At 44.6% G+C, this 20177-nt stretch overlaps 1 protein-coding gene across 4 annotated transcripts in view; it reads right to left on the minus strand.

Annotated features, from left to right (window-relative positions):
- htt (huntingtin) overlaps positions 1 to 19945 on the minus strand; it is a 34057-nt gene extending 14112 nt beyond the window's left edge. For all 4 annotated transcript variants that reach the window (XM_079159606.1, XM_079159604.1, XM_079159605.1 and 1 more), the window contains exons 1-41: positions 19596 to 19945; positions 18209 to 18292; positions 17511 to 17631; positions 17244 to 17303; positions 17025 to 17104; positions 15845 to 15983; positions 15337 to 15478; positions 14963 to 15141; positions 14658 to 14862; positions 13949 to 14026; positions 13464 to 13849; positions 11447 to 11573; positions 11233 to 11348; positions 11016 to 11127; positions 10134 to 10271; positions 9525 to 9683; positions 9098 to 9195; positions 8873 to 9012; positions 7819 to 7882; positions 7609 to 7709; positions 6992 to 7138; positions 6661 to 6781; positions 6410 to 6555; positions 6065 to 6249; positions 5723 to 5940; positions 5449 to 5575; positions 5230 to 5354; positions 5013 to 5123; positions 4753 to 4830; positions 4166 to 4389; positions 3972 to 4050; positions 3698 to 3859; positions 3560 to 3615; positions 3213 to 3361; positions 2938 to 3074; positions 2721 to 2837; positions 1557 to 1679; positions 1012 to 1271; positions 746 to 888; positions 393 to 621; positions 49 to 187 (exon numbers count right to left, since the gene is read on the minus strand). In XM_079159606.1, the coding sequence (XP_079015732.1) occupies positions 49 to 187; positions 393 to 621; positions 746 to 888; positions 1012 to 1271; positions 1557 to 1679; positions 2721 to 2837; positions 2938 to 3074; positions 3213 to 3361; positions 3560 to 3615; positions 3698 to 3859; positions 3972 to 4050; positions 4166 to 4389; positions 4753 to 4830; positions 5013 to 5123; positions 5230 to 5354; positions 5449 to 5575; positions 5723 to 5940; positions 6065 to 6249; positions 6410 to 6555; positions 6661 to 6781; positions 6992 to 7138; positions 7609 to 7709; positions 7819 to 7882; positions 8873 to 9012; positions 9098 to 9195; positions 9525 to 9683; positions 10134 to 10271; positions 11016 to 11127; positions 11233 to 11348; positions 11447 to 11573; positions 13464 to 13849; positions 13949 to 14026; positions 14658 to 14862; positions 14963 to 15141; positions 15337 to 15478; positions 15845 to 15983; positions 17025 to 17104; positions 17244 to 17303; positions 17511 to 17631; positions 18209 to 18292; positions 19596 to 19693 (5703 nt within the window). In that variant the 5' untranslated portion in view covers positions 19694 to 19945. The remainder of the gene's footprint in view (positions 1 to 48; positions 188 to 392; positions 622 to 745; positions 889 to 1011; positions 1272 to 1556; positions 1680 to 2720; positions 2838 to 2937; positions 3075 to 3212; positions 3362 to 3559; positions 3616 to 3697; positions 3860 to 3971; positions 4051 to 4165; positions 4390 to 4752; positions 4831 to 5012; positions 5124 to 5229; positions 5355 to 5448; positions 5576 to 5722; positions 5941 to 6064; positions 6250 to 6409; positions 6556 to 6660; positions 6782 to 6991; positions 7139 to 7608; positions 7710 to 7818; positions 7883 to 8872; positions 9013 to 9097; positions 9196 to 9524; positions 9684 to 10133; positions 10272 to 11015; positions 11128 to 11232; positions 11349 to 11446; positions 11574 to 13463; positions 13850 to 13948; positions 14027 to 14657; positions 14863 to 14962; positions 15142 to 15336; positions 15479 to 15844; positions 15984 to 17024; positions 17105 to 17243; positions 17304 to 17510; positions 17632 to 18208; positions 18293 to 19595) is intronic.
- Positions 19946 to 20177: the final 232 nt, after the last annotated feature.

A 20177-nucleotide genomic window follows, 5' to 3' on the forward strand; every position in this document is an offset into this window, starting at 1 on the left:
ATTTGTGACCGATTCTAACGGTGTTAAAACATTTTGAATGGCTCTCACCACATAGTCACAGAAGAGGATGAGGGCTCCCCTGCGTACGATCTCTCGGTTGACCATAGCTAACCGCGCCTCGGGCGTGTCCTCTCCTTCCCCTGAGGAGTGAGGACTCAGCAGCTTTGTGCACGAGAGGCTGTGTCCCCTGAGAGAGAAGGATGGAGACAGTAGTTTGTTACGAGATGCAGAACCGTGCTCACAGGGATTTAATTTTGGACAATTTATTGCACTACAAATGGACTTTTTTGCTCCCTTTTAATCTTGCAATTTATAATAATTATGTTTGTGGTACGATGCACCCTTTAGCGGAAATAAAACGTCGATGAGGCGCTGACACCGTCTGTTCTTACCTGGGTGTCTGGTGCACCTCAGCCCACCAGGAGTAGTTGGTGTAGTCGATGATGAGGAGGACCTGGCACCAAAGCAGCACCAGAGAGGGGTGGGTGGTGATCAGGCACTGCACCATGCTGTTCAGCCCCTCCAAGGGGTAAAACAGAGAGGCCTCTGCGCCGGTCTGTCCCCCTCCACCCTCAGCCTTTAGGAGACGGCTAGCTGCAGCGGTGATCCTGCGAAACATTCCTGAAAGCGAAAGGAAAACAAAAGACGAAATGGGTCAAGTCAAGACCAGTATTAACATCATGCAACCGATTTGGTGGAGTGTAATATCCATCCAAAATGACTATTGAAATAATATAAAGCTCACCACTTTTGAAGACATGTATGAGACACATGAGCAGTGTGCCCAGCTGCTGGCAGTAGAAGGTGTGTTGCTGCTCTGTAATGTCCACTTTAACCTGTCTGGAGGAAATGTCATCCAGCAACACTCCTACCAGCTGGAGAAGGAACCTGGAAAGAGGGAATAGAGGACATAGATGAAGCAACGTAGTGGTTGAAAATAAAAGCAGGGAAACAGTAAAAACATCCCTCCATCCTTATGTCAGAAGGCTTGGTAAAACCACACTCACTAACCTGGCAAAGGTTTCCTCAGGTGGGGCCTTTTGTGCCTCACCGACAGGCTCCTGGTTGACAAGTGCGTCGGCAGTGGGCGGGTCAGTCGGGGAGAGGTTCTGCTGATGCAGGCGACGGATTGTGTGGCAGGAGAGGAGATGCGGGGTGAGAGACAGCTCGTGGACCCGTGACAGGACAATGTCCTCAGTGGACTGGGAGACGAGTACCCGGAGCACCGCCAGGATACCGGACACCCACAGCTGGACTGTACCTACCGACGCCTGGAGGAGCAGAGGTTTGAGTTCAAGTCAAAAATGTATATTTTGCAATCACTTAACAAAAAGACATGGTGCGTTAAAGGGAAATTTGAAATTTCTGCGCTGTAAGTGTGAACTGGGGGCGTTCCGAACGCAATCTACTGCAGGTAATACACTGTACTGAGGATAAGTACTTCATACAGCCACACTTCAAAACATCTGAACTATCCCTTCAAGTAAATCAGATAGTCACGTCTAAAGTCTATCCATATCTTAATGCATGTTCAGATGTGAGACGCGTAGTCTCACCATGGTTATCGGGGTGGTGAACATGCTCTTGAGCAGCATGTCTACCGGTCTGAGAGAGGAGGGCGCTACCGTCTCAAACAGAGTGTTCAACACTCCCAACGCCTCCGGAGAGTCCAGGTGCATCTGTGAGGACACACGATAAACATATTTACTTCATTCAACTTTACACACATGGGTCTATAAACACCAACAGAGGTATAATCATTGCAGTTCACAAGTCCACAGTGGTTGAAAGACATTCATTCCCATAATCCATGAAACAAGAGGAATACATTGTGTCACTTTGTGTTGGCTCTGTTAAGGCCATTATGAATGCATCGTAATTTAAATTTGTACATCAAATTCCTCAACACAGCATGAAAGGTGGGAACATTACTAGTCAAACATATGACTTGCACATCTTGGGAGATTTAATTAAATCAAATTATTGACTATCATGGACTATTGGCTGATTCTCAAAATTAGTCTGAGATAAGGTCTAAAATGGATCATATTCATTAAGTCAGTACCTTTTCTTTGCACCTGAACATAATTCATCTCCAAGAGTGTCTTGTAGGATATTCCCCATTACCAGCTTGGTTTCTTAGCATTTGAACCAACATACTTCTGGTTGTTTACATTTGTTCCTTGTGATTTAAAAAAAAAATTTTTTTAGGAAAGATACATTTGGTAACAAATTAATTAAAATCACTATAATGCAAGGAGTTATGTGAGGGAATTTGTTGTGTCTCAAAAGACTCAGACAAGATGACACCCAGCTAGTATATAACTGTGTATAAAGATGTATGGAGCCATCGCACAGAGAACCCGATGCCTTTACAGGCCCTGTCGGCAGGAACCAGTCTCACTCTGTGTGGAGTCACACCGGTTGCAGCACACTGCTCAGTGTTGGAACCATAAAGACTGCCACACATGCAATCAGTAAAAATTTTAATTTGTACATAAAATTCCACAAAACAGCATGAAAGGTGGGAACATTACGAGTCACACAAATGACTTGCACTTGTCCATCTTGGAAGCTTACATTAAATCAAATTATTGATGACCAGACTATTTCATATTCGTTGTCGTCTGTCAAATAATCTGTCAGCGTGGGCCAACATGTTTGATCATACAGTATAAATAGCTTGATTTGAACTTCCAGGTAAAAGAGCATTTTCCTACCTGCTGCTTAGCAATCATGGGAAGTATGACATCAGCGATTTGTCTGGACAACCTCTTCCACTTGTCCTCATTCTCTTTGTGACACTGCTGCAGAACAAGGATGAACATCTCCAACACCTACATGTAAAAGCAAATGTCAGGCAGAGAAAACGTTTGCTGGAATGCTTCATGACATCAGCATGCCGTGTGTTTGGATCCATTTGTGTACACACAGTACCTGATGGTATTGCACAAGTCTCAGCAGCATGGAGACCACCACTTCTTTCTGTGTGTCCAGCTCTTTGCCTGCGTCTGCTTTGTTTGAGCCTCTCAACACAAACAGATCATGGACTATTGGCTGCAGGGCTGGGATGGCTGTGGAGGAAGGAGGAAAATAAAACTTCCGACTCTAAATCCATGTCTGTTTTTAAGATTCTGTTCATGGTGATTATAAGAAACACATGTCAGTCCAGTAGAATAAACGATTGTGTGTATTGCTTTAGTTCCTCTCACCGTGGGTGACAGCTTTCCTGCCGCTCGCCATGATGCCGTCACACAGCTGGATGATTTTGGGAATGCTGATTATCTGCTTGGAGTGGTAACGCTCATAAGACAGCAGCACCAGGAAGAAAAAGATGTTGGGAATGATGGCCTCCGAGTCTCTGTGCAAGAACGGGTATTATTTTAGGTCACAGGACAGCGATGGCATTTTTGAGCTAATCTGCAGTAAAGTGGAAGCCAGAGTTAACCACTTATGTAACACATATGAGGAAAACATACAGAAAAGCCTGAGACACACACGGGTTCTGAAAATGCTACAGATGAATTACTCTTTCACAGGAGTCATAAAGAAAACTCACCTGAACTGTCCCACTTCAATGTACTCAAACTGCTTCAGGACAAAGCCTATGAACACCTGAAACAGAACATATCTCAGAGTGAGCTTCAGTTGAAGATGAACCAATGCAAAAATCATACGTGTGCGCTTTTTGCTTTACCTGATCTGAGTCAAGCAGGCAATAGTTGACTCTGAGCTGCACAAGTTGGGCGAGCAGGTCCAGTACTTGCCTCTGCAGGGCCACAGAGGTGCTGGTGGTGTACTGCTTCAAAGCTTTGATCACCAGCGGCTCAAACAGGCGAATGTGGTTGTGGATGGCATTCTGAAAAAGCAAAGATGAGGCCAGAGCTTTCAGTACAGCAGCACCTCGCTCAAGCAAATGAGCAATGAAAAAGATGTTTTAGATGTTCACAATCTGAACTTAAACAGTTTACCTTGTCTCCTCTTTGGCGTGTTGCATTTGCAATGTTGTACCTCAGCTGGTTCGAAGCTTTTTGCATCACATCAAACCATCTAGAAGAGGAAGGAGAAGGCCGGTTCTGTAATGTTCCAACTCTATGTCTGTGTGTTTATCTGGAAGCATGGATTTCATGCTCCTGTGTCTAATCCGTGTGTTGCTACAACTCACCCAGAGGTGTCCTGCTCCTGTTCAGCCTGCACCATGTTACGGAGACTGGCATCAGCAAGAGCCTGAGTGAAGTGAGTGTACGGCGCCATGAAGCAGTAGTGGTAGAGGCCTGGTCGCAGGCTGGATGAGCCGAGACGGAGAGCCTTTCCCTGGGAACGGCTCGGTCCACTAAAGATGCCCTCGCACTGGGAGGCCAGGTTGGTGCCAAAAAGGGTCTTCAAAAGCTACAGATAGAGGGGTCTTAAGTTACTAAAGAATGAAAAACAATAGTTTGGAGTCCACTTTTATTTATACAACTATAATGCAAGGAGTTATGTGAGGGAATTTGTTGTGTCTCAAAAAGCTCAGGCAAGAAGACACCCAGCTAGTATATAACTGTGTATAAAGATGTATGGAGCCATCGCACAGAGAACCCGATGCCTTTACAGGCCCTGTCGGCAGGAACCAGTCTCACTCTGTGTGGAGTCACACCGGTTGCAGCACACTGCTCAGTGTTGGAACCATAAAGACTGCCACACGGACGGAATGTGACAATACAATAAAACTACAATCTACAACTAGAGACATAAACAAAGTAGATTACTGACCTGTTGTACACAAACCGTAGCCATGGTTGGTTCTCTGGAGAAACAGGACTTGAGGTAGCCCAAGATCTCCTCCACACACTGATAGAAAACAGAATTCAATTGATTCATTCAGTCAATGTGAACAAGAGTGGTGACAAAATATAGAACTTAATTTGCCTCCCATCAAGTGCAATCATCCAGAATCACTTTCGTCCTACTGCCACCAATATCAACATTTTAACAATGTGTGATTTCCAATAGAGCCGACGTCATGTCTTTACCTTACTGATGTCATGTAGTGTGGCCAGCTCCAGGAGCTGAGACAGAACATCTAGAGTAGCACGCAGGAAACCTCCAAACTTCTCCTGGCTGCTGTGAAGGTCCAGCGTTACCTAGGAGATACAAAAAAAAACACAATTAACACCACCAACAACCGCCATTCAGGCTATTAAAACCTGAAAAATCCTTTTGTGTCATGATAGGAAGGAGTGTTCTGACCTTGAAGTTGGCATGTGTAGCTTTGAGGACATCATAGAGCTTGAGGTAGGGTGGCAGGTGGTAGAAGTTGCCGAAGGTGGTGGATTTGTTTATGGCGGTTGACCCAGTGCCGTCTGCTGGCCTGCCTGCTCACAATAAGCAAAACATCAAACTTTTTATATATTCCCAGACACGCCGCAGAAACTATCTTCACCTGTAGTTGGTCAGTTGTGCATGTACCTGTGTTGACCTCATTGCTTTTCTTTGGGCTCATAGGCGCAGCACTGGGCTCAGCAGCATCCTTCTCCTTGCCTTTTCTGCGGATGGGACTGAGGGAGGGGGTGTTGCTCAGGGAGGGGAGGGTGGCCTAAAAATAAACAGTAGGGAACAGAGCACAGAAAGTGAACTCCTGTGGAAACAACTCAAGTCATAAGCAGATAAATGAAAGTAAAATGTGACTTAAAAAAACAATCACTTTGACTTGAATGAAAACAAAGACTCTATAAACAGTTACCTTAACCGCTGGTCCCGGCGGTGTGTCATCCAGCACATGGGCACAGATGTTGAGGATCTTCAGTAGGTGAGAGAAGAGCTGCTCCACCATGGCCACCAGGGAGCGCTCTGACAGCCCCGCCCATGGCTCCTCCATCTTATTTGGGTTGGGGTTCGTGCTACCACCGCTGCCTTCTTCTTCTCCGGCCCAGGGGTTGCGCATGCATTTAGGGGCCACAGCTGGGAACATGATTTAGGGGCATGTTAATCGATAACGAGTTACTGCTTTTGTCTCAAAGTTCTGCTTGAGTGAATATAATATATTTCAAGCTACAGGTAAAATCTCAATGCATATATTACCCACCAGCAAGCAGATTGCCAGAAAGCAAAAGTGCATCCTGGTGTGAAGAAAGATCCAGTGGAAACCAGGCAGAGGAGAGTAAAGAGAGGACCATGTTGGCCATTCCTACAGTCAGAGTCCTCCGCTCATTCTCTGGTGCGGATGACGAGGTGGTTGAAGAGGCTGAAGCACTGCTGGGCTGTGACACACTGCAGAACAGAGAGAAGGTAATCAGGTGTAAAAGGGGGGCGGGGGGGGGGGAATTAAATGATGAGAAAGTAATGTTTTTGTCTGGCAGAATATGCAACAGCGATGGCATTTAATGAACAAGCAAAGGATGAATTCCCAAGACAGAGAGAGTACACAAACCTAAGGGCCCGGCCTCTGCTGCGGCCGAGACTAGAGCGGGAAGAAAAGCTGCTACTGGAGCTAACATAGCCACAGTGCCAGCCTGTAGTCCAAGTGCACACTGGGAAATGTAAAGCCAGGAGGCACAAGGCTTCACAGCAGCCAAACTGCAGAGAAACACACAAATTAACATGTTGTCATAAAAACTAAAACACACCAGAAACATTTTATACAGCAAGTAAAAAAACTGTTGTGTGTGACTGGAAGCTCACAGTCAGGGCTCTGGAGGAAGAGGAGGTGAAAGCATGGGAGACGGCGGTCACGACTCTGGACAAGTTGTTCTCGACTGTGACATCAGACACATTGTTGGACAAGTTGTAGCCCCGGTACGTCCTGGCAGACAGACAAAAGAGGAGAGTTCCTCAGATATTGTGTTCTGTGATTTTGTCATGACTTTTTTTACTGGACCATTTGGACTTAATTTCAAAGTTCTGATAGTCTGTACATTACAACGTACTGTGGGTACCATAAAAAGAACAAGTGACCAATTATCTGGATAATCATTTCTTAGCAATATAAGTGGGTGTCTGTGTGTCCATGTACCTTGTGATTGTGCTAACTGTGAACTGGGAGGGGGGTTGTGTCTCATGCATCAGCAGCTGCAGGTAGACTGAACTCTGGTCCCGGGCAATAGCCACTACTGGGTCCCCTTGACCCTGGTCACAGTCGTAGAACAACCTGGAAACCAGCCTGGTAGAGAGACATGTGGGGCGGATGAGAGGAAAAGGAAGAGGGAGACATTAGAAAGACACTGTGGGGAAGGAAAAAAAAAAAAAAAAAAATACAGTTTTAATAAGTGTCCAGTGTATGTATTATAGACTGTACAGTCAGGGCTCCAGAGTGGGAGTCCGTCCAAACATTTTCATGGAGCGCAAAAGGTACGCGTGACATTTAGCAGGTCTGTGTGTCTAAGAAATCCTGTAGTCTTCCTCCTCAAGCGACATTACAACCTCAAAACATACCGGTAATTCAAAATAAAGAGAACTATTGATCATTTTTTTTCCCATCAAGAAAATTTTTGTTTGGGAACAGACAAAAAAGGTAACGCTTAAAATGTAATATTGCAGCACCAAAAGGCACGCTGAAAAGTTGTTTGTGCACCTAAATTAAAACCGCACCAGTCTGGAGCCCAGACTGGTGCATGAGATGAGATAGTATACCTGCTGACAGCAGAGGCAGCCACGTGCCGGACTCTGGGGTCATCATCTCCCAACAGACGGATGACCACGTCATTAAGGACTCTCTCCTGCAGCCGCAGCCGCTACATAGAGAAGAATGTGGAATTAGTAAACATTTAGGATACACACTGCACACGCTTGTGTCTAAAAACGACTTGAAATTCCACATGAAGACAGGAAAGGAGAACTTACCCCCGTGTAATGATGATCCCCTTTGTGCAAAGTCTCCGTTTTCCTCTCCAGGAAATTAACTAACCTAAAAGAGGAAAGAGTGAATGTCTTAAATAGGCAATCACAGGTGATATACAGTGCATCCGGAAAGTATTCACAGCGCTTCACACGTTTTGTTATGTTACAGCCTTATTCCAAAATGGATTAACTACACACAATGCCCCATAATGACAAAGTGAAAACATTTAAAAAAAAGCTTTAAATGTTTGGTTCTCTTCTTCACAGAGCAACGCTGGAGCTCTGTCAGAGTGTCCATCGGGTTCTTGGTCACCTCCCTCACTAAGGCCCTTCTCCCCCGATCCCTCAGTTTGGCCGGGCGGCCAACTCTAAGAAGAGTCCTGGTGGTTCCAAACTTCTTCCATCTACGGATGATGGAGGCCACTGTGCTCATTGGGACCTTCAATGCTGCAGAAATGTTTCTGTGCCCTTCCCCAGATCTGTGGCTCGATACAATCCTGTCTCGGCGGTCTACAGACAATTCCTTGGACTTCATGGCTTGGTTTGTGCTCCGACATGCACTGTTAACTGTGGGACCTTATATAGACAGGTGTGTGCCTTTCCAAATCATGTCCAATCAACTGAAGTTACCACAGGTGGACTCCAAGTTGTAGAAACATCTCAAGGATGATCAGTGGAAACAGGATGCACCTGAGCTGAATTATGAGTGTCACAGCAAAGGCTGTGAATACTTCCGTACATGGGATTTTTTCGTTTTTTATTTTTAATAGATCACTTTGTCATTATGTGTAGAATTTTGGAGGAAAAAATGAATTTAATCAATTTTGGAATAAGGCTGTAACATAACAAAATGTGGAAAAAGTGAAGCGCTGTGAATACTTTCCGGATGGACTGTATTAAGAGTGATGTTTCATTTTCATAAAAAAAAAATAAGACGTGGTACCTAACAAATAATGTGTAGGATATAGTGATTTAGAGAGTGTAGTCCAACCGGGACAGCAAGCTGCCAGAGCAAGTAGCTCCAGTAACACAGAAAAAGATCTAAATTGATTTTTACCGAAAGTCCATCTCAGCCAGGGTCTCCAAGAGCTCCGTGCGAACAAGCCAATAGGACGAGTCCCTCAGAGCAAGAAGGTTTATCACCAACTGCAGGCCGAGCTCGCTCAGGGTACTGCTGCACACAGTCATGAGGCAGTGCTGGAACACACATCAAAAAGGTCAGCCTCAAACACACACACATGCAGAGGACAGACTACTGGTACACTCATACAGACACGCTTACCCTCACTGCAGAGCAAGCCATCTTGCAGGTGACGGAGGATTCATCTTTCAGAGTTTTCTGGAGCAAAGGCACCAAGTCCACCAGGGACAGAGGGTTACCTGGAGAGAAACGTGTGATACAGGCGACAGAGAATCATTAAATGCTATCCAGACTTTGATGACGTCAGCACCAAGAAAAACACACCGGTACAAATAAGAGAAGTAAGAACTGTATCAATCACGATGGAAATGATTGTGCCAGAGTTTCATTAAAGATTACAGCAATAGAATAACAAAAAAAATATATAAACAATATAATAACTATTATTAAGTGTAAAATAAATAATACTGACACCATTACAAAACAGAATACAGTAGCAATTAGAGTAAGGTAAAACTATAAAGGAAAAGTATCCCCCTCCCACACACGCATACACAGACACACCAACCTGTTGCACTCTGCACGCTGGCCAGCCAGGTGTGTATGTTGTAGCGTGTTTTGGTGAGTGCAGCTTGTATGATGGCTGCACAGAGGATGGCTGTGGCCCCTCTGATCTGGGGGTCCCCATGGCCAATGAGGCCCAGCATGTCACTGATGTACTGCTGCTCTGCAAGGGGACAGAGAATGAGAGCACGGTCAAAGACGGTGCGGAAGACAATACAGTTGTCAAATAATGCATTTTGTAACTCCCACTGCAAAAACAAAAATGCACTACAGGCCTTTTTCGCACAAGATATTCTGAGATGGAAAAGTACATTTTAAATAATACAATCAATGACGGCTGAATTCCATTTAGGGGCTTTAGATTCAGGGTCCTGGTATTGTGCATGCTGACTCACCGTCACACTGCCATGCATTAGTAGGACATAGATAGTTATTACGAGTCAAAAAAGCAATATGTCATTTTAAGTTTTTTGCTCATGATGGATATTAAGAAAGGCTATCAAAAACGCTACACTCAGTCCTCTGGCTTTTCTGTTTGTTTTGTTGAAACTGGCCTGTTCAGGTGTCTCACATCACCTAAATAGGATTGTCTTTTATTTGTGTTTGCCCCTACCTTCAACTGGGACGCCGTCCAGCGGCTCCAGGTAGAGGGAATTAAAGAAGGCTTCAGGGTGCAGCGCTGCTGCTGCCCCAACGCAGCTGACCGCCAGAGCCTTCACGCTCACTCGCACCTCCTTGTCAGGGGTCAGACCTGGGAAGAGATAGAGAGAGAGAGAGACAGACACACACACACACACACACACACACACACACACACACACACACACACACACACACACACACACACACACACACACACACACACACACACACACACACACACACACACACACACGTAAAACAAAACAACAAAGTCAGACAAACAACTGACAACATTGTCTTGAGGCTGTGTCTCTAAATAGTTTAGTTCATAGTTTAAAATACAGTTTGGTAAAAATAAAAGTTCATAGGTTTTGTATCATAGCAGTGTCAATAATATCCATTCCCAAAAAGTGGTGCGCTTCTGAACGTCTGCAGCTATTAGGTTTAGGTATTTATTAAGGCTGTCATCATCATTAACCCTGCTAATGGTCTTGTTGCCAAGTTAACAGACATTGATATTTCTTGTACCTTTTTTAAACATAAAACTATTATTTGATTCTGAAACATCCCACAAATCTTTGACAGATCTGGAGTCTCACATATTCTGAAGCTAATAATTCTGTCTACTCTTGACCTTAGAGATATTATCTGTTACCATGATAATCAAGATGTTGGCGCTCTTATTATCCATTTCTTTATTCTATATGCAATTTATTTTACAGATTTTTCTCACCTTTTCCCCTAGAACTGAATTCTCTACTTGAATCACTCAGGAAAAGTAATTAGCTTTTGGAAAATCATTAAACTTTTTCCTTACTTATTGTATATTTGGAGCAGTTTTGATAACCCTCACCATTCTTTTGTCCTGTCAGTAGGAAGGAAGCAGCAAGAAGCCGTACACAGTGCACCAGCGGCTCCACCCCCTGGTCAGTATAATGTCCAATGGGACCCTTTATCCGTGAAGGCTAAGAAACAGGCAGTGAAGAGTTAAAGACAGACGCATAAGAACTTTTGCTTTCTTTACCTTCTGGTGAGAAAAACTGGCATGGATGTTTTAAGTGCGTGTTTACCTTATTGTCAGGTTGGGGTTCAGCAGGTTCGTCCTTTGGTATGAAGCGGTCCACACTGCTGTCTGAACCCTGCCGGTTGTGACCTCGGGCTTCGAAGAGATGAGGTTTGCTCAGCGCTAAACACAAGCACACACAGAAACAATAAGTAAGCTTAAACAAAAACTTTATATCAATAAGCAGAACTGGTTTACGGTTAGAACCAGTGTTTTTTTACCCAGGGCCGACTGCAGGATTGGTTCCGAAGGTTCTTCTTGGGAGGAAGGTGCTGCTCCTTCATCTTCTTCATCCTGTAACGTCCCGATCTGCATCCCAGAGTACTGGCTCTCACTGCCATCCAGCACCTTATGCATAGACACACAGAGCAAACCCCTCCAGTGAGCAACTAAACTTACATCACAGAAACGCTATAATGCAACAAACTGGAAATGCTCCCGCATGCAAAGGATTCCTAGTTAGTTCTGACTCATTCGTTTAGTTTGATTTGCTGGATTGACGACAGAGACACGCAGCAGAACAAACGACGACTAAAACTGAAAGTCAAACAAACGTTCCCTCTTTTAAACTCTACTGGATCATGCTTGGGTCACTTCATTTACAGCAAATCAACTACACACAGGAAAAAGCAATTTTGGTTGCCACAGTCCACCAGAGGAAGAGCAAGCTTTTGATCCAAACTAAATAAATTCCACTTCGATCAAGTAAAGCGAGTATTTTCAATACACAAGACTACATGAGGTACACACGTGACATTCTAAAGTGAACAAGTTTTTCCTTGCAAGATGTATAAAGTAATCTTAATCCCAAAAATGTATAGAAATAATTGTTTTTCTGGGTTTGGCCTCCGCTGGAACAAAAGCCTGTCACAGTCTCTGGAAAAAGGTAGATGGAACCAAAGCTGACGGAGGACAATTAAAAAGGAACAGATGGCCTTCATGCTTCTACTTTGAACTCTTCACTGCAAGCCATCAAGATGGGATGCTGGGGTTGCTGGTTTTTACAAAGGTCTTACAAAAGCATCTCATTTGGGGGGGGGGGTCACTGTAAAACGAGGAGGAGGGGAAGAAGGGGCATGGCGTACCGTCAATGACAACAAGAAGGGGAAAAAGTAGCAGTACGCAAATTATGTGCATGGGTTGTGACGAACGAAAGGAGAAAGAATGAGGAAAGCCAAAAGTTTCCAGACAAGCAAGCCCCTCCCACTCCGTTCAAAGTGTCCAATTGGCTGACCTTGTCACTAGTGCTAGAGGAGCAGGAGGTGGCATAGAAGGAGGAAGAGGAGGAGAAAGAGAAAGAAGAAGAAGACGAAGAGGAAGCAGTGTAGACAGAAGAGTCGCTGTCTGTGGCATCGGGACCCTCGGTGGAAGTTGGCGAGGGAGGAGACGGCTCAGTCACCTGCGGCAATGGAGTGCGCGACTGAGACGAAGCGGGGAGATAAAGGAGGGGTGGGGGGGGGGGGTTAAAACCATAGAGGTAGAATTGTTAGAGTGGACTATCTCACACCAAAACGTCTCTGAAGGGGAGCAGCAAAACCCAAAGTACTGAATCAAGTGGCAGCACATCTTATCCTATACGTTCTAAGGAGCACTTTGATTTTAGAATAGTGAACGCACACCATACAAGATGTGAAAGATGAGCATACAAGTTGTTTGCATGTTCCATTAGTTCTTATTGAATGTATTCAAAATAACTGCCAACCAGCTCCCAAATCTTTTAAATGGCATGGTGCAGCAGGCCTGTAGAAAACGCCATTACAAGACTAGCATCCTATCTCTGTATTTACACTCCTAGACTATAAATACTGTACAGCATGAACTGGAGCCAATGGCTGTCTGTAAGGTAGGATATCAATTTGGAAAGACTAAATGATTTGAGAAACGGTTTACAGTAATTTCCAGTATATGGAATTTGTAGGAAACGGACTAAAACATCTAAGACCACTGATACGGCCCTTTAATGGTAAAAACTAAATGCGAGGAATGAATATTTTGTCCATTCTACGAATCCGAACTCTCTGAAGTGTAGCATCATTCATAACTGGGAACTGTGTCTTTAGGGACATTAGGGTTCACAGTTAATGATAGCATTGCATGGTAATTAAGTCTTTCAGTGTCTAGGGAAGCACGCTGTCACACAGGCAGGTAAAGTACAGGTTAAGCTGTATCCTCAAACCAAATCTCACTCGTATGCCCACACACACACACACACACACACACACATACAGTCACACTGACCAGCTCTGCTACGTCTGAAGGTGTGACAGCCGAGTCTGGTCCCTCTGTGGTGGTCTGGGAGGAGTCGCTGGGTGGAAGTGAAACATCATTCGTGCCCAGCAGAGTCGCGCCTTCTCCGGGCCCTCCCTCCGTCTCTGGTGTGGTGTAGTCTGCCGTCTCCGGGGTGATGTTGGCCCCGCCGCTGGAGCTCCGACTCAGCATTTCCTCCTCGTTGTCATTGGGTGACTCGGGAGTGTCTGATGCAGACGTCCCGCCTCCGCCCTGCTCCGAAGAGGCGCTGAGGTCCACGGATTCGCCGGCCTGCAGGGTGTGCTGGGAGGAGCGCGGCTGCTCAGTGATGATGTCCACCTGGGCCGCAGAGGAGCCGTCTGCAGCGGCGACTGTCGCTGAAGCAAAGACGCACACGGAGCCTGGTTATCACTGTTGCATGGGGCTTTACCGTCTAGTTGGAAAAGTGAGGCTGCCTCCTGGTGATGGCGTCTTACCTGTGAAGACACCAGTGGTGACCTCTGTTCTCTCTGTGTCATCATCCAACCCATCCTCCTCCCCAGAAAGCATTTTACCTTGAAACGACAGGTTTAGTGTCAACATATCAGCACCGCCACTAGAGGGAAAGAGACTAAAACCTCTATGATGCAAAGTTATCTTTAACTGAGTGCATTCAAATACAAAACAACAAAAGACTTCGATATATGCCTTAAAAGCCAATATTGTGCATTATTGACAATATATCTTGAACTCTGAAGACAATCAACCACCCTAGGTGACTCAGTCGGAGGTCAATTTGGCCAAACCCTGACTGAAGCATCAGTTGGAGGGTAGAGGTGAGCAGAGGAGATAAATAGACCAGTCACCTCTTTGTTTCCTGAGAAGGAGTGGACTGCAGGAAGACCCTCCCCCCGCTGCAAATGGCAGGAAACAGGAAGTAGAAACAGGAGGAGAGGAAGAGAAAAGCAGCAAAAGCTCAGAGGGACTCATAGGAAACAACTATTATTTACAGGTGACAGGAAATGAGTAGGCAAGCAAAGAAAACGGCCGTAAACTCAAACCAAAGCAGGAACGAGAGCAGAGCAAGTCTGTCAGTAAGGGTTAATGAAATAAAAGCTACTTGAAGCAGATACATTGGCCCCCAGGTGCCAGGTGACGATGTAAAAGCAGAGCCCACATTGTATTGAACAAAAGCTTCATGTTTACCAATGAGCTCCAGGATGCTGCTGGAGCGTGCGCGGCTCTCAATGTCCTGGCGGAAAACAGTGCCGTGAAGAATGCTGCCGGCGGTGATGAGCATGTGCAGAAGCTCTGGCGGGGGAGTCCTGAACATCTGCTGCAGGAGCTCCAGAGCTGCTGTGACCACATTGTGATCCCAGTGCTGTGTGTAGTGCAGGGTCAATTCATACACCTGCAGACACACACACACACATATATATGTGGAATTTAGCCCAAACTATATAATTAACATACAAACACTGGTATCCACACAATCACTCTCTTCCCTCTACCTGCAGCAGTTGTTCGGGTGTCGGCTGTACGTCAGCCTCCTTCCTCATGACTCCAAAGCTTCCTTTGAGGCTGGTGGAGTTGACTTGCTGCTGGAGCAGAGGCATCAGGTAGCGAAGGGTTAACAGCACCCCCAGAATTAGGTGGCTGAGGTGCTCCTCATCCACTGGGACCAGCAGACCTAGAAAGGTCAGGGTGTGAGATTACTTGTCCTCTCTGAATTTCTGCAGCCGTTTGACACCAAACTAGCCCACAAATGTTTCGCTGAAATAATCTGAACTGTTCAGTCAGAGTATGTGTGTCTGTGTGTGTGTCTGTGTCTGTGTGTGTGTGTGTGTGTGTGTGTGTGTGTGTGTGTGTGTGTGTGTGGCCCTACCCAGCAGCACGTTAAGGAGCCATGTGTAGAAGTAGCTGGCGCGCCTAGAGTGTTGGCACACACTGACGGCTGAGCTGGCTGCTGTCCGTCTGATGGTGGGGGAGCTGGACTTCAGGTTGGCCACAAATGACTTCAGCAGCACCTGGGACGAAAACGGTTGGACTACAATGAAAGCAAGCTGTTGCAAGATGTGCATATTTCCTTCTCTGTTTCCCTTTTAATTAGTTACATCTTAATAACTGTTTTAATGATAGATGTTTGACATTGCTGGAAAGGACCATGCCTTCAAAATTGAATTTGTATGGATCCAAAATGGAAAAAGGGGAACTTCTCTTCATGTTTTCAGATAAACTAACTTAAGCTTATTTAAATTGGTAGGAGAAGAGTAAGAAACAGGAGAGAAAACATAAAATAATGCAGAAAAACAATTATTTGAAAGCAACAATTATCTGCACAAATTATTCATTTCCCACACTCTACAGTTTCAATGTTTCTGCTGTGTTGATACCTTGATCTCGCCATCGTTGGCGAAGTGCCCCAAGGCGGCCATGATCTTGGGTATTGCAGCAGCCAGAGTCTCCTGTACCGTCTCCTCCTGCCGCTTGGTGATTCGAGCGAGGCATGGCAACAGGTTGACCAGGTACGGTCTGGACCACAAGAGACGGAGAGAGGGATTAGAATGCAAACTAAAGAAAGTAGTAAAAAAATATTTAAAACTGAGTCAGACACTGATGTTTCTTCCCCTAACCATTGGTGTTTGTAAGGAATGCCGGCGATCGGCCGACGTTGCTGTCTTGAAGAGGCCGTAGCCGGCTGAGTTTTAAAGCTATTGGCATCGTCACAGGAAGGGGGCTGAATAAGGCTACACATGTTGGTGAGGGAACAAACTGGAATGTTCATATTCATAGGGGTCCTTTGACCTCTCACCTCAAGATATATGAATGAAAATCGGTTCTATGGGTACTCACGACTGTCCCCTTTACAGACATGCCCGCTGTATGATAATCCCATGTAGTCTGGGGCAAAAACCATGCAGTATTTTGCATGCAGTATACATTTAATTAAGTTACTAACGTGGTTTTTCGCCAATTCTAAAAATGGTGTATTTGAATATTTCTGCACACTGGGGTCCCTAAACAGTCTCGGAATTGCATTGTATTCACATGTGATGATGTTAGTCCCAATAGTAGCCATTCATTGTATAAAATGACCTGTTGTGACCTCGATGATAATCACAGCCTCATCAAACTTTACAACCTCAAACTAAAGACTAAGGGGAGTCATTCCTCCATCATATTGTTCTGCGCCCTTATACACTTTCACAATGTATTTTAGATAATTTTTTTTTTTTTTAAATGATTGTTGCTGAGCTGCATCTCAAATTGATCTTCAGGTTCCCAGTTTTCAGATGATTTATAATACTTTTATGTTGCACAAACTGTTGACCTGCTATCTCCCCCTAACGTCTTACTAAATGTGGGTCTCTAAGGGTGAACCAACTACTGATTTTTACACAATTAGTTTACACTCCACAACGAAATTTGCTATCCCAGGATTTTTCCCTCTGAGTTCGGCATTATGAAATGTAAATATTGTTGCCATGTCAATGAAGTAGAAAGCCCTTTTCAGGCATTGTGTGTGTGTGTGTGTGTGTGTGTGTGTGTGTGTGTGTGTGTGTGTGTGTATACCTGCATTTCTGTGGTCTGATGAGGTGAGCGAGCTCAGCAAACCTCCACAAAGCTGCCCTCAGACTCCGAGAGGCCCCGTTCTACAGAGATACACAAACATTGACACGTGAAGTGTTTTTTACACTAAACATGAAGCAGACGTCAAACCTTAGTCATTAGTGAGAGTAAAACTGTTAAGAGTAAAAAAGACGAACAACAACAAAGACACTTATCTAATACCTTTTTAATTTCTTTGTACAGTTCCAGCTGCAGTCGAGGCAGGTTTGAGTCCATCAAAGCCTGAAAATAAAGATCAAAAATTGACGCGGTGACAACATATCTCATCACACCATGCACACATCAAGGCTCATTACTCTGTCTTCGTGGGTACCGACTGTATATTAATTGATGATCAACGTCACTGTCCTATTGTTGAAGAAAAGTGAAAAAACAGTGTTGAAAAGAGGAGAGAAAAAGAGTAGGATGGGGGCGCTGCTCGGTGCTCACTTTGATGATTTTGTTCAGGCACTCGTCAGCTACCATCCGGACGTCTGATTCGCTGTCATCACTGCAGAGCAGGAACATCTCCATGGCGATGCCCAGCAGTTTCTGAAACTCTGGAGAAGTTCTGCTCCCAGGACCATAGAGGAGAAAAGAGAGGAAAATGTCATTACGCACATACATATCCATCTTTTAACAGACGTTGTTTATGCAAAAAAAAAAAACACACTTGACAGTACCAACTTTATTTGTGAGAATAATACATACTAAAGATAAAAGCAACCCATAATAAGAGCTTACCGAGCTTCATATGAAGCAACTCTGACGGAAACTATCTTTGAACACTGATAGCTAAAGCTACATTTTCTAAAACTTTGCATTTAGAAGATATAATGACTTTCACACATTCTGTGACCGTAAGCAAGCTAGTAATTCAAATAGCTTGTTGTGGACCATAATAAATGCAGATCAGGGTATTCCAGCAAAATATGTATCATTCCAATTATAAACTATACAAATATGGCAACCATTCTTTCATGCTTTACAAAAAAAATGTAAAGATTTTGCCTACGGTCGAGAAGTTTAAATGAATCAGAAGCGGTAAAAAGTCATGCCCTCTCAATGCAACCCAACACCAACTGGCTTCTATTGCATTAATCTTGGGTCACTGTTCTTAAACATCATTTTAAATCAGCAAGGCCTACCTCAGAGACTGAGCCACGATGTTTTCACATATTGTCAGGCAGTGTGTGACCCTGTCCTTCTTTGTGGTAGCCTGTTCCTTTTTCCTGTGGAGGAGGAAAGATAAGGAGGATGAACAAGAGGTAGCAAAAAGACAAGGAAACAGAGATAGGACACAACAATTGGGTTCAGACTGAGAACGTACCGCTAAGAAATTCAACTGACTTTAAACTTTAGTATCATCTAACGTTTCCTTAATTAAAAGAGACAAATGTCCATATCAACAGTGCACTATAAATGATTGAATGCACTGTATATGCAGTCTCCCTCAGCTATTTTAGAAAACGTGCTTTACCCAGGGACAGAGCAAAGGCTGTGCTGCTCTGTCCCTGCTGCTGATAGATGCTTTATAATTAGATGCAAAGTGAAAAGGTCTGAAATAGTTGTCTTGTGAGCTTCCACTTAACGTTATGTCATGTGAATATAAGTAGCAATGTTCTATATGGCTACATACTTGATAAAAACGGTGGCCTCTTCAAGATCATACAAACATAAAAAGGTGCAAGTTGTTATTAGACTCCTAGCCAAGCCTACATTATATTGATCACCTGTGTTTAGTGCATGCCAGTTACAGGAAAACAATCTGGAGGGACCTTTGGACAGACATATGGACCTAATGACTCGGCTACGAACACCAACACTACTTTAGAACCTGACAGATGTACTTGGCTGAATAATACACTTGAAAAGGTGGAACATGTCAAATCAGGACTGAAAGTTTTTGGCATGTGATCCTGTGATGGAAAAAGCTTGGTTCCTTAGGCAGGGGTAAACAAAACAAAAGCGTGCACCTCTTCCTCCACGGATCAGGATGGGGGTGCGATGGACAGGTGTCAGTGACGTCATATCAATGCACCAGGTCATCGGGCAGAGAAGTAGTTATAATATCTACCCTTTTGTACCATTAACTACATTCAAAATGTGAACGTGGCTTTCCAAACAATGTTCCTCCGAGATCAACTTATTCAAGCAGACACTGAACCTTTTAATCGGTCCTCGGTCCCTTTAGCAGGTGCGTGGGCATAAAGTAACGGACGCCTTCTATGTTAGCCATCATTCAGCTGGTCTGACCCTAAAGATCTGCCTGGCTGACACTCAAATAACGGTCATATCAGACGACATGTCCGCTGGGCATTGGTGCAACGTCTGAAAACCAGTAACGTCCTATCTAAAATAGAAGTTTAAATAACAGCCTCTGGTGCTCGTTCGCATGTTAGCGTATCTGGCGTCAAGCTAGTCATAAACGCTTGGTTACGTTATCAGAGAGGCTCTCGCGTTAGCACGCAAGCTAAGCTACCTGTCTAGGTGTTAGCGGGCTATGCAATCCCAGAAAGACAGAAATCCACTTACTGCCTCTGGACGAGCTCCTCGGCGGTTGGTGGTCCCTGCTGCTGCTGGAATGACTTCAGACTCTCAAAGGCCTTCATCAATTTCTCCATGGTGGCCATTTTAGCAATCAACAGTAAGCAAGCTAGCTAGGCTAGCTAATATTTACCATGAGAGCTAACTAGCTAGCACAGTGGGACAAGTTAGCGCAATGAGAGAGCAAGCGGTGCGTAGTGCGACGAGAGTGCCAACACTGCTCGCGACAACTACCACCGGCTCTCCGACTTCTGTTCGTGCAATATATCTCTTATTCTTTCACTATGTTTATCTTAAATGAACAAAACGATGATCGATAATAAGCCATCTTTGATGCAGCGTTGCATTCCCCCCGACAAATCACACCAGGAAGTGGCATATGTGACAGTTTACAGAGAGAGGAGGGGTGTAACGTCGGTGGCCAATCAGACTGCCGTTTTATGTTGAGTGACTTGCAAAAGAACCAATGGGTGACTAAGTTTTTTCCCCCTTTGTTGTTATTGTTGCTGTCACGAGACCTGCTGTTATCCAGATTGTAAAAAACATATTTGAGCAACACCAGTGCTGTAG

The sequence above is a fragment of the Pholis gunnellus genome, assembly GCF_910591455.1.
Source record: "Pholis gunnellus genome assembly, chromosome: 5".
NCBI classification, from domain to species: domain Eukaryota; kingdom Metazoa; phylum Chordata; class Actinopteri; order Perciformes; family Pholidae; genus Pholis; species Pholis gunnellus.